Raw genomic sequence first — 18,711 nt, forward strand, 5'->3', positions numbered from 1 at the left:
TAGTACATTTGAAGAAGATTTTTTCATAGGTTCACCCGGCTCCCTAGTACATTTGAAGAAGCTAATATGTAAGTATAGTACTTTTGTTTCATCTTCCTCCATCTTGTAGATAATGATTATTTGTAACTTTGTAAAGATGCATTTATTAAGTTGTGTTATGGTGTATTAATAAAAGCATGAAAGAAATTTCGTCATTGAATATAATTAACTTTATTTATGAATTTTAGGTTATCAAAATGTGGTTGTCATTAATATAAATTTGAAAAAACTAATGAATGTTCTAAATTCATTTCCTTATTTTTCTCCATGATTTTATTTAAGTGATCTCTTTTAGAAGTCCAATATAAGACAATGACAAATAGATGAAACAATAAAATTTCTTTGAGGGAAATTTGCAGCGCGCATTAGCATGTTGGTATGAATTCTCTCTTCCAATTAATTTATCATATGTAATTTATATCAATTTATTTAATATAGGAAATATTTTACTTATTTCTTTTGTTAAAAGAGAATAAAAAAGTGTAATTTGTTACTAATTGATAAATTTGTATTTGAATCTTTTATAGGTCGTGAGAAGGAAGAAAAGTGAGAAGGAAGAGAAGGAAGAGAAGTTAGGGAGAAGGAAGAGAAGTTGTTTCAAATTTTAAAATTTGATCATTTTTATTGATATAATAATGTTTATTTTGTATGACTTTAAATACTATATAATTATATTTTGATGTAATTATATTTGGATATAATTATATTTTTAGATAATATTATAATATAAAATGGGAGTGTTAATTATATAATATTATTTTGAATGATTTTTATTGTTGCCAGTGGACTATTAACTACACTTATAACTATCAGCTATTTTTAAACCGTGGTAAAAATATTGTTACAAATATTGTTTTAACTTATGAACACTATTAATTGTGGTTTTTAAACAGAAGTTAAAGACTATTAATTACGGTAAAAATATCGCATTTATATATAGCCAACTAAATATTAACTACGGTTTTTGTACCGCCTTTATAGCCACTATTAACTGTGGTTTTTAAACCGCAGTTAGAAACTATTATTTGCGGTGAATATCCCGCCTTTATAAGTAAACAATTTACTACGGTTTTAGGAACCGCAGTTAGAGACTATTAACTACGGTCTTATAAACCGCAGTTAAAGACTATTAACTGCAGTTTTATAAACCGCAGTTAAAGGCTAGTATCTGCGGTAAATTTACCGCCCTTAATTGTCAAAATCTCTTTAACGGCGGAACTATTAACGGCGGTTGACTACGGTAATTTTACCGCCGTAATTGTCTTTTAGCAGTGGTAAATTATGCAATAACGGCAGTAAAAACTGCCCTTAAATGTTATTTTTTTACTAGCACATAGTCAGCTAGATTTGCATCATACACAAGGCCAGGATTAATGGCACCTACAGGGTTTATTAGGCCTGCTCCATAACCAAATTCTAGTGACTGAGTTGTCCTTGCACTCATCTCGGAGGCTGTAAAAGAATTGTTTAGGTTCAAATGTAAAACAATTTGACAATGCTTCTATAAAGATTAAAACATGTTCTAATAAATAAATGAGTTAGGAAATGTCATTATACCAGTGGTTATAAGTGCAGATTTTATAGCAGCTGGAGACCATGATGGATGGAAGGATTTGACATAAGCGGCTGCAGCAGAAGCATGTGGGCATGACATTGACGTACCTGATAGAATGTTATATGACACCCTTCTCGAATCAAGCATTGAAAATGAAGGAGAATTGTTATGTGTCCATGCTGCCAAGATTCTAACACCAGGCGCAGACAAATCTGGTTACAATCATTGAAAACAATTGTATAATTTCTTTGAAATATTGTTTTAATAATATTTTTATATAAATAAATAACTATAACTTAATTGAGCAATATTAGGGTTCATCTTTAACAATATGACAGTACAAGAGGATTAACTATACAACCTTAAGAATTTGAGGTGTTATACGATTTGGTCCCCTCGATGAGAAGGATACAGTATATGGTGCAAACTGATCAAATGTTTCATGACTTTTAAATATGCTTGCAGTTGGAATACTCCTGTTTTAAAAAATAAATCAATGAAGGAAATTATAATATGTTTTAATGAACATCTAGTGAAGTATTATCATAAATACCTTGGTCTGACCAAATATCTCACGAGTTCGAATGACTCCCTGTTGCCAACAAAAAGTGCCGGGAGAGCAAATGTCCTATAATCGACAGCGATATCATTGCCTCGTATCACCATACCAGTTGCACCAGCAGTTAAGGCTGCGTCCCCTACATTGTATTCATCACAAATGACAATCTTACCTTTTACAAGTCTAGCATCTAGTGACTTTGTGTCTAGGCAAAGTCTGCATTTGATGAGATTTAATTTGTTAATTAATTACTGAAATAATTAGTTTCTTAATAAAATAACTATTGAAATTAAGAAAGTTAAACTATTTCTTTCACAATCTTAGATTTCAAAAACAATAAAAAAATGAAACATCATCAAACTTCATTGAGAATATTTGGAAACTAGTATTTTATCAATATTATGCATTTGAAATTGTGATTACAAAACTCATTTTACTATTATTTAGTTAAGTAATTATAAGATTCATTTTTAAAACTAATTAATTAAAATTCAGTAATTACTTATCATACAAGTTTTATTGTTAAAAAATATTATGAGATTATACAAGTTTATAATTAACTTTGTAAAAATGAATCTGTATGAGCAAAATAACAGCAAGCAAGCAAACAAAGTAATTTTTTTCTATTTATATGCATTTGAAATTGTAATTACAAATTAAAGTGTGGAGATGTCAAATATTGAATGTTTGTCAATTAAATAGAGAAAACTAATTCACTGTAAATATTTAATTATTTTGATTGCCTCTTAATCAAAGATATAAATTTATTTGAGGTTTTATAAAGAGAATTTTTTTTATTAGATGACGCCCTATCAATTTCAGATATAATACATGAATAGAGATTGTGAACCATTATAAATTAAGTTTTTTTATGATTTCAACTAGAGCCATATTAAAATAATCATTTCACCTTTTTAAGAAATAATATTACAATAACAATTTTGCTTAGTTCTTCTAAACAAAATTAAGATTAAAAGAGGAAACATTAGTTGTAAAACATCAATTTAAGAATTATATTAACTTAAAAAAATGTTTTTGTAAAATAAAGTTACCCTCTCAGTTTTCAATATGTTATTTCAGAGTTTTATAAGGCAAAGTCCAATATAACCACTCAAATATCAATGGTGAAAATCATAATTTTCATAAAAAAAAAATGTAATATTAATATTAAACAAAAAAACAAAGAATTATAACTTGTTAATAGTATACTAATAATAATAATACCTAAAATGTTTTATCACTATCGAGTAATTAGATTTAAACCATACTAAATTGAGAAATATTAAGTAAAAAAACTATGTAGTTTGTTTTAAATTAGTTTTAAACTATTTTAAAGTTTATAAAAATAATATAAAAAATAATTAAAACAGTTATATTGATTTGATTATATTATTTAACCAAAATTTAAATTGATTATAAAATAAATATTCGATCATATAATAAACTGATTGATTGGATATAGCAAACCATTCAATTGGAAATTGGTTTTTGTATTTATTCTTCCAAAATGGTTTACAGTTTAAAGGCATTAATATGCTATAATAGTTTTTCCGAGGGTTACTCATTTGATAATCAGTTTTTTCAGATGATTTTGTGTCTTTGTTTTTATTTTCACGTTTTGTGTCTTTTTTTCTACAATCTCACCAAATTAGACTAAAATCTATTAAATTAGACTTTTATATTTTCTTTATTTATATAGTTAGCTTTCATTCATTTAAAACCTAATTAATTTAACTTCTCAGGTTTCCTTAATATAACTCTCTTAAACTATATAATTTTAAGTATATATAAATTTTCTACTTAAATTGTGTATTCTTATCACTTTTTAGAATTCGTATATTTATTTTATTTTAATAAGGATATCCGTGAATCATTTCGATTAATATTGTTACCCGTAATAATATATAATACATATAATCTTTATAACCCACACAAAAATAAAATCCTGGATTCGCCTTTAGTGATAATATCTAGGTAAACATTTTTAGAGAATAAATTAACAGTCATGCATGATAACTAAGTAAATACCTCGATGTATTACGAGAAACCATCTCTCTTATATTTGGAACATCACCGGCATACACCAAAGTGGAGAAATTAGTCTCATCAAACGCATTCAATGTAGTTCCCTGCATTCGAGAGATAAATTAATGAAATCAATAATACAAAATAAAATAAAAAAATCTTGTATCCATGTTGTGCATGCAATTGTGTGCCTAAGTAAAAAAATAAGAAATGATAATGAAATACTATACCACAAATGTCTGGGCATTACCCAACTTCAAATAGGTGACTATCTTTCGATCAGTGGAACTTGCTGCGACGGTAAGAACCCATGGAGAAATATTCTCGACAGTTCCATGTTCAGGACCACCGTTTCCCGCAGAACATATCGTCATAATTCCTTTTCTCATTGCTTGAAAACTCCCAACAGTTATCGAATCCTTCAAATAGTTTGCATTAATACCTGTTCCCATTGAAATTGATATTATGTCAACCCTATCTTTGATGGCATCCTCAAATGCGTCAATGATGTCGATGTCATCAGAACCATCAGTCCAAACTACTTTATATACCGCAATCCTCGAAGAAGGGACTCCTCCTCGTGCTGTACCTTGTCCAAGACCATAAAAGTTCGCCGAACTAACAAGATTTCCGGCAATGATTGAAGCTACATGAGTTCCATGACCAATGGTATCTCTTGGAGAAATAATATCCTCTTGGGAGAATTTGCCATTTCTTCTGTAGTACCTTGCTCCAATTATTTTGCTGCATTAATTGATATATATAATAATATCATCTTGTACTATAAAATTTGAATTATTTAATATTTTAAAATGTTATAAATGATAATATAAGATTGTTTTAAATTTGTTTGAGTAGTTTGTTTGATAATTCAAATAAAACAAGTCCTTACTTGTTACATTTGAAATTCCGTAGCCCATGACACGATCCCTTCCATTAGCTCGGTGGCGATCTCATTCCAACATCACTAAAGCTATCTAATTCTGGCCAAATTCCAGAATCGATTACTCCAACAATGATGTTGCTCTCAACCTTTTTCACTCTGCTAACCGTTTGAGGAAATTTCAAAAAGTCCCATGATTTTGTAGTGTGCATATGATTTTTTCTATTTGGAAACACTGATACAACTTCTTCCATTGCTGATCATTCAATTAATTGATTAATAAAATGGACTTAACATGATTTAATTTGTTATAAAGTTAATTAATTATTTTTTAACTAATTAATTATCTTACCAGAAATCCGGTGAACCTCATCATTGGTCAATAGGGCAACAAAACCATTGAAAATACTTTTGTAACTGTGAATAAGTGATGTCGAAGAGTTTCTACAGAAGAAAACATGAAATAAACAGCTTAGTCACAAAAGTGATGTGATTTGTATTAATAACAAACGAAGAATATTTAAAAAACAGTTATTAGTAATATTACATGTGAAGAGCTTTTTCTAGAAATCTTGAATGCAAGATAGGTGTAGAGATGTCTGAGGTCGGATTCAAGTCTCCCATGTACACTATATATTCCTGTATAAACATAATAACTAGTTTATTTTGTACATATAAAAATTGTTTTGTTGATAAGATGTGAATGATTATTTAAACATACTTTATTTCTGAATCATGAATGGTGTCTAATGTATATTTTTTATGAACTATTTAATTTTTTTTTATTATAAAACATGTGACTTTTGAGGTTCTCAATAAAAATTGAACATAGATGTGATCTTAGAATGGTGTCTAAGTTTAATTTTATATAAACTATTTCAGTTTTGTATTAAAAAAATCACTACAAACAATTAGGATTTAATATGTTAAAATGTTATTATGATATAATATAAGACTTTTTAAATTTGTTTGAGTAGTTTGTTTGATCATTAATATGTTATTATTTTTTAATATAATAGAAATAATTCAAATAAAAAAATCCTAATTGTTTGATTTAATAATAAAGAGGAATAAATTTTAGTTACAATTTAGTTTTGAATTTCTAAATTAATGCAATATAAAAGTTATAATTAGACGTTAATTTGATTTTACAAATAAGAAAGTTAATAATACCTTAATTGTCTGTATTTTGTGTAGCTTATTTATAAAGTATCTATATATATATATATAGTGATGCTTAATTTGAAAGTGTCCGGATTTTCAGGTTGAGAGATGTGGTTAATTTGGATATATATGTAAGAGTAAATAGATACTTGGGTCGGATTGCGGATTGACCCACCCATAAACTTAAAACGGTCAAAAATTAAAATAAAAAATGTTTTATGTATGTTTTAAACTTGCAACCTAACAAAACAAGTACAACCCTTTAACCAACTAGGCTAATAAGACGTTATATTTTAAATTCAACACCAAATTTGATGAACGCATTACATTCTTAATAATATAAGTTCAACTTTTTAACTAACTAATCTATATATATAATGATTCTTAATTTCATAGTGTCTGAATTGACGGTCGGTCAAGAGTCGTTGTTAATTTAAATATGTATGTGAGAGTAATGGATACTTGAGTCGGATTGTGGGTTGACCTGCCATAAATTTAAAACGGTTAAAATTAAAATTAAAAATGCTATATGTATGTTTCAAACTTGTAACCTAATAAAACAAGTACAACCCTTTAACCAAGTATGATTGAGATGTGATTTGTCGAGGGATAATAGCCGGTAAAAATTGAAAACGGTTAAAAAATATGAATCAAATATTTGATTGACCAAAGTGTGAGTTCGCAATGCTAAATATCAAAAAATATTATTCAAATATTTAATTGACCAAAGAGAAAGTATAAGGTCACGAAATTAGAGGTTCATTAGGAAAAATATGTTATGAGATATTTGAGAACATGTATTGTTTTAGCGAAGTGAATGGAATGAGAGTTTCTATTTATTATTTCAATATATTATTTGTGATTTATTAAGAATTTTAAACATTGATTACATATTATTTTAATTTTTTTATTAAATTTATTTTTTTTATATTTTATCCGTGTGAATCGCACATGGATCTTTCTAGTGTTGTTAGTAAATAAATTTGTTAGTTTTGCAATCTTTTAATTCTAACAAGTGGTATTAAAATCCAAAGAATCTCAAACACGAATGAATCAAGTTATGAGCTTGAAGTGAGGAATTGAGCCTTAAGCTTGATTGACCGGATCTGTGAGATAAAAGAAAATAAGAAAATAATAGTGGATGAAAGAATTGAGGTCACTACAATGAGAATCTCTAGTTTTAACGGTCTCTGTAACGATCACTGGAGCGAGTTAATTGAAAACTTACTTCGCTTCAAGGATCGGTGAGATTTAGTAGAAACAGGATTTGAGGCGCTCAGTGATCCAGCAACTAGTGGATCTAGAATTAAATTTAACAAGATGAATATGAAAAACTGTAAGGTGAAAAACTATTTGTATCAAGCATTCAATTGAGTAACGTTCGAATAAATATTGAATAAAACTATCTCCAAAATCATATGAGACTCTTTAAAGAGAAACTATGGAGATAATTAGAAGGTAAAAGATCACTTATGAATACTCTACGTAGAGAATTCTAAATACTTTAGATGAAAAATAAAGAGACGATAAATGACTATTTTTGCTAGAATTGTAGTAGTAACCAATAAGATAAGAAGTAATGGTGAAATGTGGGAGACTTTACTTTAGTTGAAATGATCCTAAGATGGTACATACATATCAAATGTATCTTCACCAATGGTGGAGATACCTAACCTAGGTATATAGGGAGTGAATAGAAATTGGTTGAAGAAAAATGCTAACACCTGCCTTCGTCTTGATTTGTCTCCCTCTCTTTGTCTTGTTCTTGTCTCTGGAATTTACAATCTCACAGATTACATAGATTCTCGAGAACATCATCAACATGAAAAATGGTACATACATATGGAATGTATCTTCATAAATTGTGAAAATACATAATCATATGTATCTACAGAGTGAAGAGAAAGTAGTTGAAGAAACATAGCTTTTCTTCGTAACACCTGCCTTTGTCTTAATTTGCCTCTATCTCTCTATCTTCTTCATTTTCAAATTTAAATATCTATCAAAAAAGTGGACACTCATAACGAACTTCATTTCTTACTTCCATAAAATAAGATACTAATCAAAATCCGAGAAGACCCAAGACGAAATTCCTTGTCCACTTCTTCAAAATCATATATCTATCGAAAATGAGGACACTCAAGATAAACATCCATCGTCTACTTTCTCAAAATAAGATATTGATCGAAGCCGAGAAAACCCAAGATGAACTTCCATCATCTACTTTTTCAAAATCATATATTTGTCAAAAAAAATGAGGACACTCCAAACGAACATTCATTGTCTACTTCCTCAAAGTTAGATATTGATCGAAAGCCAAGAAGACTCAAGACGGGCTACCATCGTCTACTTTTTCAAAATCAGGTATCTTTCAAAAATCGAAGACACCCCAAACGAACATCCTTCGTCTACTTCCTCAAAGTTAGATACTAATCGAAAGAAAGAAGACCCAAGTCAAACTTTCACCATCTACTTCATAAAAAATAATTAGGTATCTAGCGACATCTCTTTACTTAAGCTCAAGATCTAGTAAAACATTTGTCACCCATCTTGACTTGAACTTTGCACACTTAACTAGTTTGAACCACATATTTCTCCTTGAACAAATTAACTTACAATCTACTAGTTTTTGAATAATGTCAAAACAACTAAATATTCAAGAATATTCTTTCAAGATTCACTAATTGTCTTCAATTGTTTTTACCATGTTTCATAGTTTATTCGAAAAAATTCGTGAGTGTCCTTTCATTTGAATTGATTGAGCGTCTCATCTAGCCTTTTTTTCATAACTAGAAATCATATTGAAGGTTTCATTCATCTTCTCGCATTACATAATAATTCAATGATCTCATTCACATTTGATTTGACTAAGCATCTCATCTAGCTCCCTTTCATTACTAGAAATCTCATTCAATGTCTCAATCATTTTCTTAATTAGATGATAAATCAATCATCTCAGTAATCTTAACTATGATCCACAATACATGGACAATTAAGATAGAATAAAAGAAGTACCAAAATCATCTCATTCGAATTGACCGAGCCTCCCATTTAGTATTTTTCATAACTTAGAATCTCACTCAAGGTCTTATTCATCTTCTCATATTAAAAGATAATGCAATAATTTTTTCTTAGTTCGTTTGAGAGTTGCTTCATGATGTCTCCAACTAAACTTATAAGTGTCTTTCATTAGTCTTCTTCTTAGTCTTTTATTCATATTGCGTGTTAACTAGCAATATGCCAAACCTTAATCACATGCCAACTCAATGCAATCTTGTAATTTTACCCGAAGGATTGCCTTGTCCACATGTTGACAATGTCGTCATCGGTAAACATCTTTTCTATAAGATTTGTTGTGTACCATTTTTTCTCCATCCATGGCCAAGGATACCTCTTCACCAAGATCATCCTCTTCCCCAATATTAGAAGAAATCTCAATGGTCCCGTGACAATTCTCCCTTGGTAGTGTGCATTTTTTATGACATGTATTCACCTTGAGTTGTGATATCTCTTGAATCACTACTTGTATCTTCATTGTGTGTGCTCCAGCTTTGTCAAACTTCACATTTTGACTCAACATAACATTATCTCCACCTTCTTCTAATCAAACTCTATACCTTTTGACATTCTCTGAAAATCCAATAAAGAAAAATTTCTTTTTCTTTGGATTTAGCTTCTCTTGCATTACCATGAGTTAAAGTTCTTGTATTAAGAACTCCTTTCTTACTCAATTCTTGCAAGTCTTTGAGACCAAGCCTCAGATGCCAGAAGATTGATGTTTATTGAGTGACCTTGGAGATAATAACTAAACATAAGTGAATTACCTTATAGAGAATACACATCATTATTATTTACTACTTCCATTACAACTAAAGTACATTGCTCGCCAGCAATGTTCCATCTCTTGCCTTCCAAACATAACATTTTCTATTATGATTATTTAGTTTTAGGAAGTCTTTTCTGAAGTGTCCTTCCTCTTAACACCGGAAGCACTTCACATTTTCTTTAGTCTTCAATATATACTTAAAACTCTTACTTCTCTGTATTCTTTCTCATGATGTTGTTTAGGTCTTCTCCATTATCTTCTTGTCTACAATTTGTCATCTTGGTTTGTTCCTTGGAAATCAAGTAGCTCGTACTTCTTCCACCTCAAACTTGGTAGTCATTCATACCAACAAGAATTACAACTTGGACATCTTTTGAAAACCTCTCTAGAACTTGTCAATAACTCTCGAAGGATCATCCAATCTTTTCAGCTTTCTCTCCTCTCGAACAGCCTCGCTCTGATACCACTTGTTGGGATACCATGAGATGAAGTATTCCTTAATGCAAAAACAATAACAACATTGAACAATTGAGGAAACGAAAAAATCAAATTAAAGAACGCGAACACAAGATTTATAGTGGTTTGACCAAAACATGCCTATATCCACTTTTGAAGCACAAAAGAGACTCCCAACTTTATTATCAAGATTGTTATAGAAGTATTACAATGATTCTCTCATAATGAAAGCTTACACAAAACTCACAAGAAATCAATACTCTTAAGGAAAAAGACTTGGCTTTTTAAAGTGTCCGACTACACCTTTAAATAAGCATCAATTAGTTCAATATCAATATTTTGTTCAAATCTCTCAAAGAGCTTCCAAAATATTCTTACAATATTTTCTAATTGTATTTCCATAACAAAAGATCTAATTTCCTTTTATGATAATTTTATTTCCTAATATAATTATACATCAAAAGTTATAATTTCCTTTTATTGAATATACATACATTTTCTTGTACTAAGATTATGTAACATGAATATACCATATTGGTAATATTGTAAATTTATTCTCAACACCACACTATAGTCTCCAATGTTGAGTTAGTGTTTGTTTGTGCGTGTAGATAGATGGAAGATATATCTAATAAGTTTCTTGTTTTTTGCTAGTGAATGAGGGTGATGAAAAGTAAAAAAAAAAATATTTTAAATATTAAAAATTGATCTTTAAAAAATAAAATGGATAAGATGGAAACGTGATATAAAATACTCGTTACTATTTCATAAATAGCTAATACAATACTATTATTATTTTTCAATAGCGACATTAATAGGATATCATAGCTAAATTATGTCTCTATTGCCTCCTATTTTATTATTGTTAACATATTTTAACTCATTTAATATATATTTGTAGTAAGTGTAAAAGTAATTCCTAATATCAAATATCCCTAGTTCAATTGTCCCTTATAACTTTTTTTTAATTAAAGTTGAGGTCATATATAGATGTGAGTTATGTTGTATTCCTAACTTATATATATATATATATATATAAATATGTATATATATATATAAATATGTATATATATATATAAATATGTATATATATATATAAATATGTATATATATATATAAATATATATATATATATATATATATATATATATATATATATATATATATATATATATATATATATATATATATATATATATATATATATATATATATATATATATATATATATATATATATAATTTAACACATTTTATATGTTTAGACCCAATGTATTCAATATGCCAGCACAGTTTTTGGAATATGAATATTCAACCCAAAGTGAAATAAATTATTCAAATTAATTATAGGTGTTAGGTTTGAATTTTAAGTTAATTCGTATTATGTTCACAAATAAGTGTGATTTGGGTAACATATTCTAAATTAATAATGTAATTAAATAAAATTATTTAATCCTTATAATAATAAAATATCACTGTATAAAATTGATATTGATTACCTAATTTTTAAAATTATATAATGTATTCATAGATTAATTATAATTAAATTAAATTAAATATTTTTGTAATAAATATTTTAGTGGTTATAAATATCAAATTAGTTGTATTCATTATTAAATATTAGATAGTAGTTAAACTATAAATGTTATATATTAATATTTTGAGTGCTTTACAAAATTGAAAATAGTTAAAAATAAATAAATAAATGATATACTGCTAGATAAAATATTTTTTTCTTAAAATTAAATGATATTAATACTGTTAAAGTGTCTCAATTCATACCAGCACAATATTTTGGATGAAATTCCAAAAATACATCATTATTGTGAAGAAGTATTTATTTGGGGTTGTAGTCCTAGAATGGAACCCTAGCTATATATGGGTAGGTTTTAAGTTCTACATTGATGACAATTGGATATTACACATACTATTTAGAAATACATTATTTTTTATATGTTTTCTATAAATTTCAATTTATAACTTAGTTTTTTATATATAAAAAAAAAGACAATTGAGGATAAAACTATTGTATTTATTGTATTTAGAGATTACATAAAGTAAATAATAAAGGGAAAATCTAAATAAAAAAATCTTGTTAGTAAAAGCCCGCATACATAGAAAAAGAATGTAAATATTCATACCTTAATTCAAAGGTAATAAAATTATTGGGAGAAATAAATCAAAACCCCAATATTGGGACACAAACATAGAGTCATTACTAAAAAAAACATAGCATTATTTGAGAACTCTTCAATGTAATAAAATCACATATGTTGTACTTTATTTATTTCTTCATATTTCCCTTATTTTTATTCCATAAAACATATGTTTACCATGATACACAATCTCATATCATTGTATATAAGAACCAAAAATAATAATGGGACTTCTCACTTTGTTTGTGCTACCAATCCATGACAAAGAAGCCGAAACCGCTGCCACATGATTCATTATTCCCTCAACAATCAATGTAAATGACTTAATTTCTCCAACGTTAGTGAAAGAAAGTGTGCTCGGTACAACTCGTATTGTGAATGTAGGCGGAGTAAGAATCTTGGCGATGTATGTAGATCTTAATGATCCAACATTGGTAACTCTCCTATTAACGGAGACATTAAAAGGAGTATTTGACGGAACGATGGGGAAGGAAAATGAAGGCAAGTTAAGATTTAAAGAAGTTTTACTCCCATAATGAGTGCAAGCTATTTTGTCACCCGTAATAAGGCTCAACTGTTTGTTGGTGTAGTTTTGCCCACACAAGAACTGCACATAGTCAGCTAGATTTGCATCATACACAAGGCCAGGATTAATGGCACCTACAGGGTTTATTAGGCCTGCTCCATAACCAAATTCTAGTGAATGAGTTGTCCTTGCACTCATCTCGGAGGCTGTAAAAGAATTGTTTAGGTTCAAATGTAAAACAATTTGACAATGCTTCTATAAAGATTAAAACATGTTCTAATAAATAAATGAGTTAGGAAATGTCATTATACCAGTGGTTATAAGTGCAGATTTTATAGCAGCCGGAGACCATGATGGATGGAAGGATTTGACATAGGCGGCTGCAGCAGCAGCATGTGGGCATGACATTGACGTACCTGATAGAATGTTATATGATACCCTTCTCGAATCAAGCACTGAAAATGAAGGAGAATTTTTATGTGTCCATGCTGCCAAGATTCTAACACCAGGTGCAGACAAATCCGGCTACAAAATCATTGAAAACATTGGTATAATTCTTTGAATTACTTCAACTATAATTATAGTGTTTTTATGATATTTTATATAAATAAATAATAACTTAATTGAGCAAGATTAGGGTTCATCTTTAATAATATGACAATACAAGTGGAATAACTATACAACCTTAAGAATTTGAGGTGTTATACGATTCGGTCCCCTCGATGAGAAGGATACAGTATATGGTGCAAACTGATCAAATGTTTCATGACTTTTAAATATGCTTGCAGTTGGAATACTCCTGTTTTAAAAAATAAATCAATGAAGGAAATTATAATATGTTTTAATGAACATCTAGTGAAGTATTATCATAAATACCTTGGTCTGACCAAATATCTCACGAGTTCGAATGACTCCCTGTTGCCAACAAAAAGTGTCGGGAGAGCAAATGTCCTATAATCGACAGCGATATCATTGCCTCGTATCACCATACCAGTTGCACCAGCAGTTAAGGCTGCGTCCCCTACATTGTATTCATCACAAATGACAATCTTACCTTTTACAAGTCTAGCATCTAGTGACTTTGTGTCTAGGCAAAGTCTGCATTTGATGAGATTTAATTTGTTAATTAATTATTGAAATAATTAGTTTCTTAATAAAGTAACTATTGAAATTAAGAAAGTTAAATTATTTCTTTCACAATCTTAGATTTCAAAAACAATAAAAAAAAATGAAACATCAAGAAACTTCATTGAGGATATTTGGAAACTAGTATTTTATCAATATTATGCATTTGAAATTGTGATTACAAAACTCATTTTACTATTATTTAGTTCAGTAATTATAAGATTCATTTTTAAAACTAATTAATTAAAATTCAGTAATTACTTATCATACAAGTTTTATTGTTAAAAAATATTATGAGATTATACAAGTTTATAATTAACTTTGTAAAAATGAATCAGTATGAGCAAAATAACAGCAAGCAAGCAAACCAAGTAATTTTTTCTATTTATTTGCATTTGAAATTGTAATTACAAATTAAAGTGTGGAGATGTCAAATATTGAATGTTTGTCAATTAAATAGAGAAAACTAATTCACTGTAAATATTTAATTATTTTGATTGCCTCTTAATCAAAGATATAAATTTATTTGAGGTTTTATAAAGAGAATTTTTTTTATTAGATGACGCCCTATCAATTTCAGATATAATACATGAATAGAGATTGTGAACCATTATAAATTAAGTTTTTTATGATTTCAACTAGAGCCATATTAAAATAATCATTTCACCTTTTTAAGAAATAATATTACAATAACAATTTTGCTTAGTTCTTCTAAACAAAATTAAGATTAAAAGAGGAAACATTAGTTGTAAAACATCAATTTAAGAATTATATTAACTTAAAAAAATGTTTTTGTAAAATAAAGTTACCCTCTCAGTTTTCAATATGTTATTTCAGAGTTTTATAAGACAAAGTCCAATATAACCACTCAAATATCAATGGTGAAAATCATAATTTTCATAAAAAAAATGTAATATTAATATTAAACAAAAAAACAAAGAATTATAACTTGTTAATAGTATACCAATAATAATAATACCTAAAATGTTTTATCACTATCGAGTAATTAGATTTAAACCATACTAAATTGAGAAATATTAAGTAAAAAACTATGTAGTTTGTTTTAAATTAGTTTTAAACTATTTTAAAGTTTATAAAAATAATTAAAAAACAGTTATATTGATTTGATTATATTATTTAACCAAAATTTAAATCGATTATAAAATAAATATTCGATCATATAATAAACTGATTGGATATAGCAAACCATTCAATTGGAAATTGGTTTTGGTATTTATTCTTCCAAATCGGTTTACAGTTTACAGGCATTAATATGCTATAATCGTTTTTTCGAGTGTCTAATCATTTGATAATCAGTTTTTGCAGATGATTTTGTGTTTTTGTTTTTATTTTCACGTTTTGTGTCTTTTTTTTTTCCTATAATTTCATCAAATTAGACTGAAATCTATTAAATTAGACTTTTATATTTTCTTTATTTACATAGTTAGCTTTCCTTCATTTAAAACCTAATTAATTTAATTTCTCACGTTTCCTTAATATAATTCCACTTAAACTATATAATTTGAAGTATATATAAATTTTCTATTTAAATGGGTATTTTTTTATCACTTTTTAAAATTCGTGATAAGAATAGAGATATTCGTGAATCATTTCGATTAATATTGTTACCCGTAATAATATATAATACATATAATCTTTATAACCCACACAAAAATAAAATTCTGGATTCGCCTTTAGTGATAATAACTATAGGTAAACATTTTTAGAGAATAAATTAACAGTCATGCATGATAACTAAGTAAATACCTCGATGTATTACGAGAAACCATCTCTCTTATATTTGGAACATCACCAGCATACACCAAAGTGGAGAAATTAGTCTCATCAAACGCATTCAATGTAATTCCCTGCGTTCGAGAGACAAATGAATGAATATTAATGAAATCAATAATACAAAATAAAAAAAAAAATCTTGTATCCATGTTGTGCATGCAATTGTGTGCCTAAGTAAAAAAATAAGAAATGATAATGAAATACTATACCACAAATGTCTGGGCATTACCCAACTTCAAATAGGTGACTATCTTTCGATCAGTGGAACTTGCTGCGACGGTAAGAACCCATGGAGAAATATTCTCGACAGTTCCATGTTCAGGACCACCGTTTCCCGCAGAACATATCGTCATAATTCCTTTTCTCATTGCTTGAAAACTCCCAACAGTTATCGAATCCTTCAAATAGTTTGCATTAATACCTGTTCCCATTGAAATTGATATTATGTCAACCCTATCTTTGATGGCATCCTCAAATGCGTCAATGATGTCGATGTCATCAGAACCATCAGTCCAAACTACTTTATATACCGCAATCCTCGAAGAAGGGACTCCTCCTCGTGCTGTACCTTGTCCAAGACCATAAAAGTTCGCCGAACTAACAAGATTTCCGGCAATGATTGAAGCTACATGAGTTCCATGACCAATGGTATCTCTTGGAGAAATAATATCCTCTTGGGAGAATTTGCCATTTCTTCTGTAGTACCTTGCTCCAATTATTTTGCTGCATTAATTGAGATATATAATAATATCATCTTGTACTATAAAATTTGAATTATTTAATATTTTAAAATGTTATAAATGATAATATAAGATTGTTTTAAATTTGTTTGATAATTCAAATAAAACAAGTCCTTACTTGTTACATTTGAAATTCCGTAGCCCATGACACGATCCCTTCCATTTGCTCGGCGGCGATCTCATTCCAACATCACTAAAGCTATCTAATTCTGGCCAAATTCCAGAATCGATTACTCCAACAATGATGTTACTCTCAACCTTTTTCACTCTGCTAACCGTTTGAGGAAATTTCAAAAAGTCCCATGATTTTGTAGTGTGCATATGATTTTTTCTATTTGGAAACACTGATACAACTTCTTCCATTGCTGCTCATTCAATTAATTGATTAATAAAAATGGACTTCCCATGATTTAATTTGTTATAAAGTTAATTAATTAATTTTTTACTAATTAATGATCTTACCAGAAATCCGGTGAACTTCATCATTGGTCAATAGGGCAACAAAACCATTGAAAATACTTTTGTAACTGTGAATAAGTGATGTCGAAGAGTTTCTACAGAAGAAAACAAAAATGAAATAAACAGCTTAGTCATAAAAGTGATGTGATTTGTATTAATAACAAAAGAAGAATATTTAAAAAACAGTTATTAGTAATATTACATGTGAAGAGCTTTTTCTAGAAATCTTGAATGCAATATAGGTGTAGGGATGCCTGCAGATGGATTCAAGTCTCCCATGTACACTATATATTCCTGTATAAACATAATTACTAGTTTATTTTATACATGTACAAATTGGTTATAAGAAGATGTGAATGATTATTTAAATCTACTTTATTTGTGAATCATGAATGAGGTCTAGATATGTGTAGTATTTCAATACCTAGATTGCATCTTGCCCATCTACTTAAAAGTAAAACTATAACATTGTTCTAAATTGTATGTTAAAATTGCCACAAATACATATTTAACCTTAATATTTTACTATTTTGTATATTAGAATATCAATTGTAACACATAGTTTATGTTTCCCCCTTAAAGATTGCTAAAGTTTGAAATATTGGGGATGTATTAAAAATTCTCTAAAGGAGAACAAAACCGAGGCCAACTTTGAGCGTTTTTAATGAAAATTGAACATGCATGTGATCTTAGAATGATGTCTTAGTTTATTTCTATATGAACTATTTAAAATTTTTATTACAAACTTCACTACAAACAATGCCTAATAAAAATATAGATCAAGAATATATTAAAAGTTGAATAAAAAAATAGAAATGTGTGCATGTCGATCTTGCCCATTTACACAGGCGAAAGTAAGAAACATAGCATAAAATGTACATAATTGAAGAAAACTTAAAACATCTAAATGTGTTTTAGCTTGCATCATCTTAGGTGATTTTAATTTCTTGCTGTACTTAAGATTTGAAGAGAGGTTCTTATTGAGAGCCCTTTTATAGATTTTAAAAACAATGACTACACTAATAACTATTTGACATTTTCAAATTAATATTGACTTCTTTGGTAATTGTTTTATGTATTTTTTTTGGTTTTTAACTTTATTAGACTTGCACGTTAATAAAATTGGAAACTTTTAAAAAACTGAACCATTCAAGTTTATAATTAGTGCTCGATTTGAAGGTAATTCAAATGAAATTACTATCACTTTTGTAATATTGCGAGTATATTCTATTTACAAAGTTTTTTCAGAAAAAAAAAATACTCCATTATGTAATCTAAAAGTACGTGCCTACATGTTTTCTAAATTCCTCTTCTTCTTTATTTTCTTTTTTTTTCATTACACCTTTTATTTTAACTATGTTAATTTAACCTATCTTCATATTGTAAGATAGGTAGTTAGTATGAC

The 18,711-nt window shown here is 28.1% G+C and overlaps 3 protein-coding genes across 3 annotated transcripts; all 3 read right to left on the reverse strand.

Annotated features, from left to right (window-relative positions):
• Positions 1-1,193: 1,193 nt before the first annotated feature.
• LOC124939380 (cucumisin-like) lies at positions 1,194-5,115 on the reverse strand. The gene is made up of 8 exons (XM_047479860.1): positions 5,078-5,115; positions 4,409-4,922; positions 4,182-4,282; positions 2,148-2,369; positions 1,958-2,070; positions 1,597-1,812; positions 1,367-1,491; positions 1,194-1,274 (listed from the first exon to the last, which is right to left on the reverse strand). Exons 1-8 carry the CDS (start codon positions 5,113-5,115, stop codon positions 1,194-1,196), a joined length of 1,410 nt encoding a protein of 469 aa, XP_047335816.1.
• Positions 5,115-5,685, reverse strand: LOC124939381 (cucumisin-like). Its single transcript, XM_047479861.1, has 3 exons — positions 5,609-5,685; positions 5,414-5,505; positions 5,115-5,317 (listed from the first exon to the last, which is right to left on the reverse strand). Exons 1-3 carry the CDS (start codon positions 5,683-5,685, stop codon positions 5,115-5,117), a joined length of 372 nt encoding a protein of 123 aa, XP_047335817.1.
• A 4,751-nt stretch (positions 5,686-10,436) lies between these two features.
• On the reverse strand, positions 10,437-17,264 carry LOC124939382 (cucumisin-like). Its single transcript, XM_047479862.1, has 8 exons — positions 16,966-17,264; positions 16,317-16,830; positions 16,081-16,181; positions 14,065-14,286; positions 13,873-13,987; positions 13,500-13,713; positions 12,901-13,394; positions 10,437-10,547 (listed from the first exon to the last, which is right to left on the reverse strand). The coding sequence occupies exons 1-8, from the start codon at positions 17,208-17,210 to the stop codon at positions 10,437-10,439; spliced, it is 2,016 nt and encodes a 671-aa protein (XP_047335818.1). The 5' UTR covers positions 17,211-17,264.
• Positions 17,265-18,711: the final 1,447 nt, after the last annotated feature.

The sequence above is a fragment of the Impatiens glandulifera genome, chromosome 5, assembly GCF_907164915.1.
Source record: "Impatiens glandulifera chromosome 5, dImpGla2.1, whole genome shotgun sequence".
Taxonomy (NCBI): domain Eukaryota; kingdom Viridiplantae; phylum Streptophyta; class Magnoliopsida; order Ericales; family Balsaminaceae; genus Impatiens; species Impatiens glandulifera.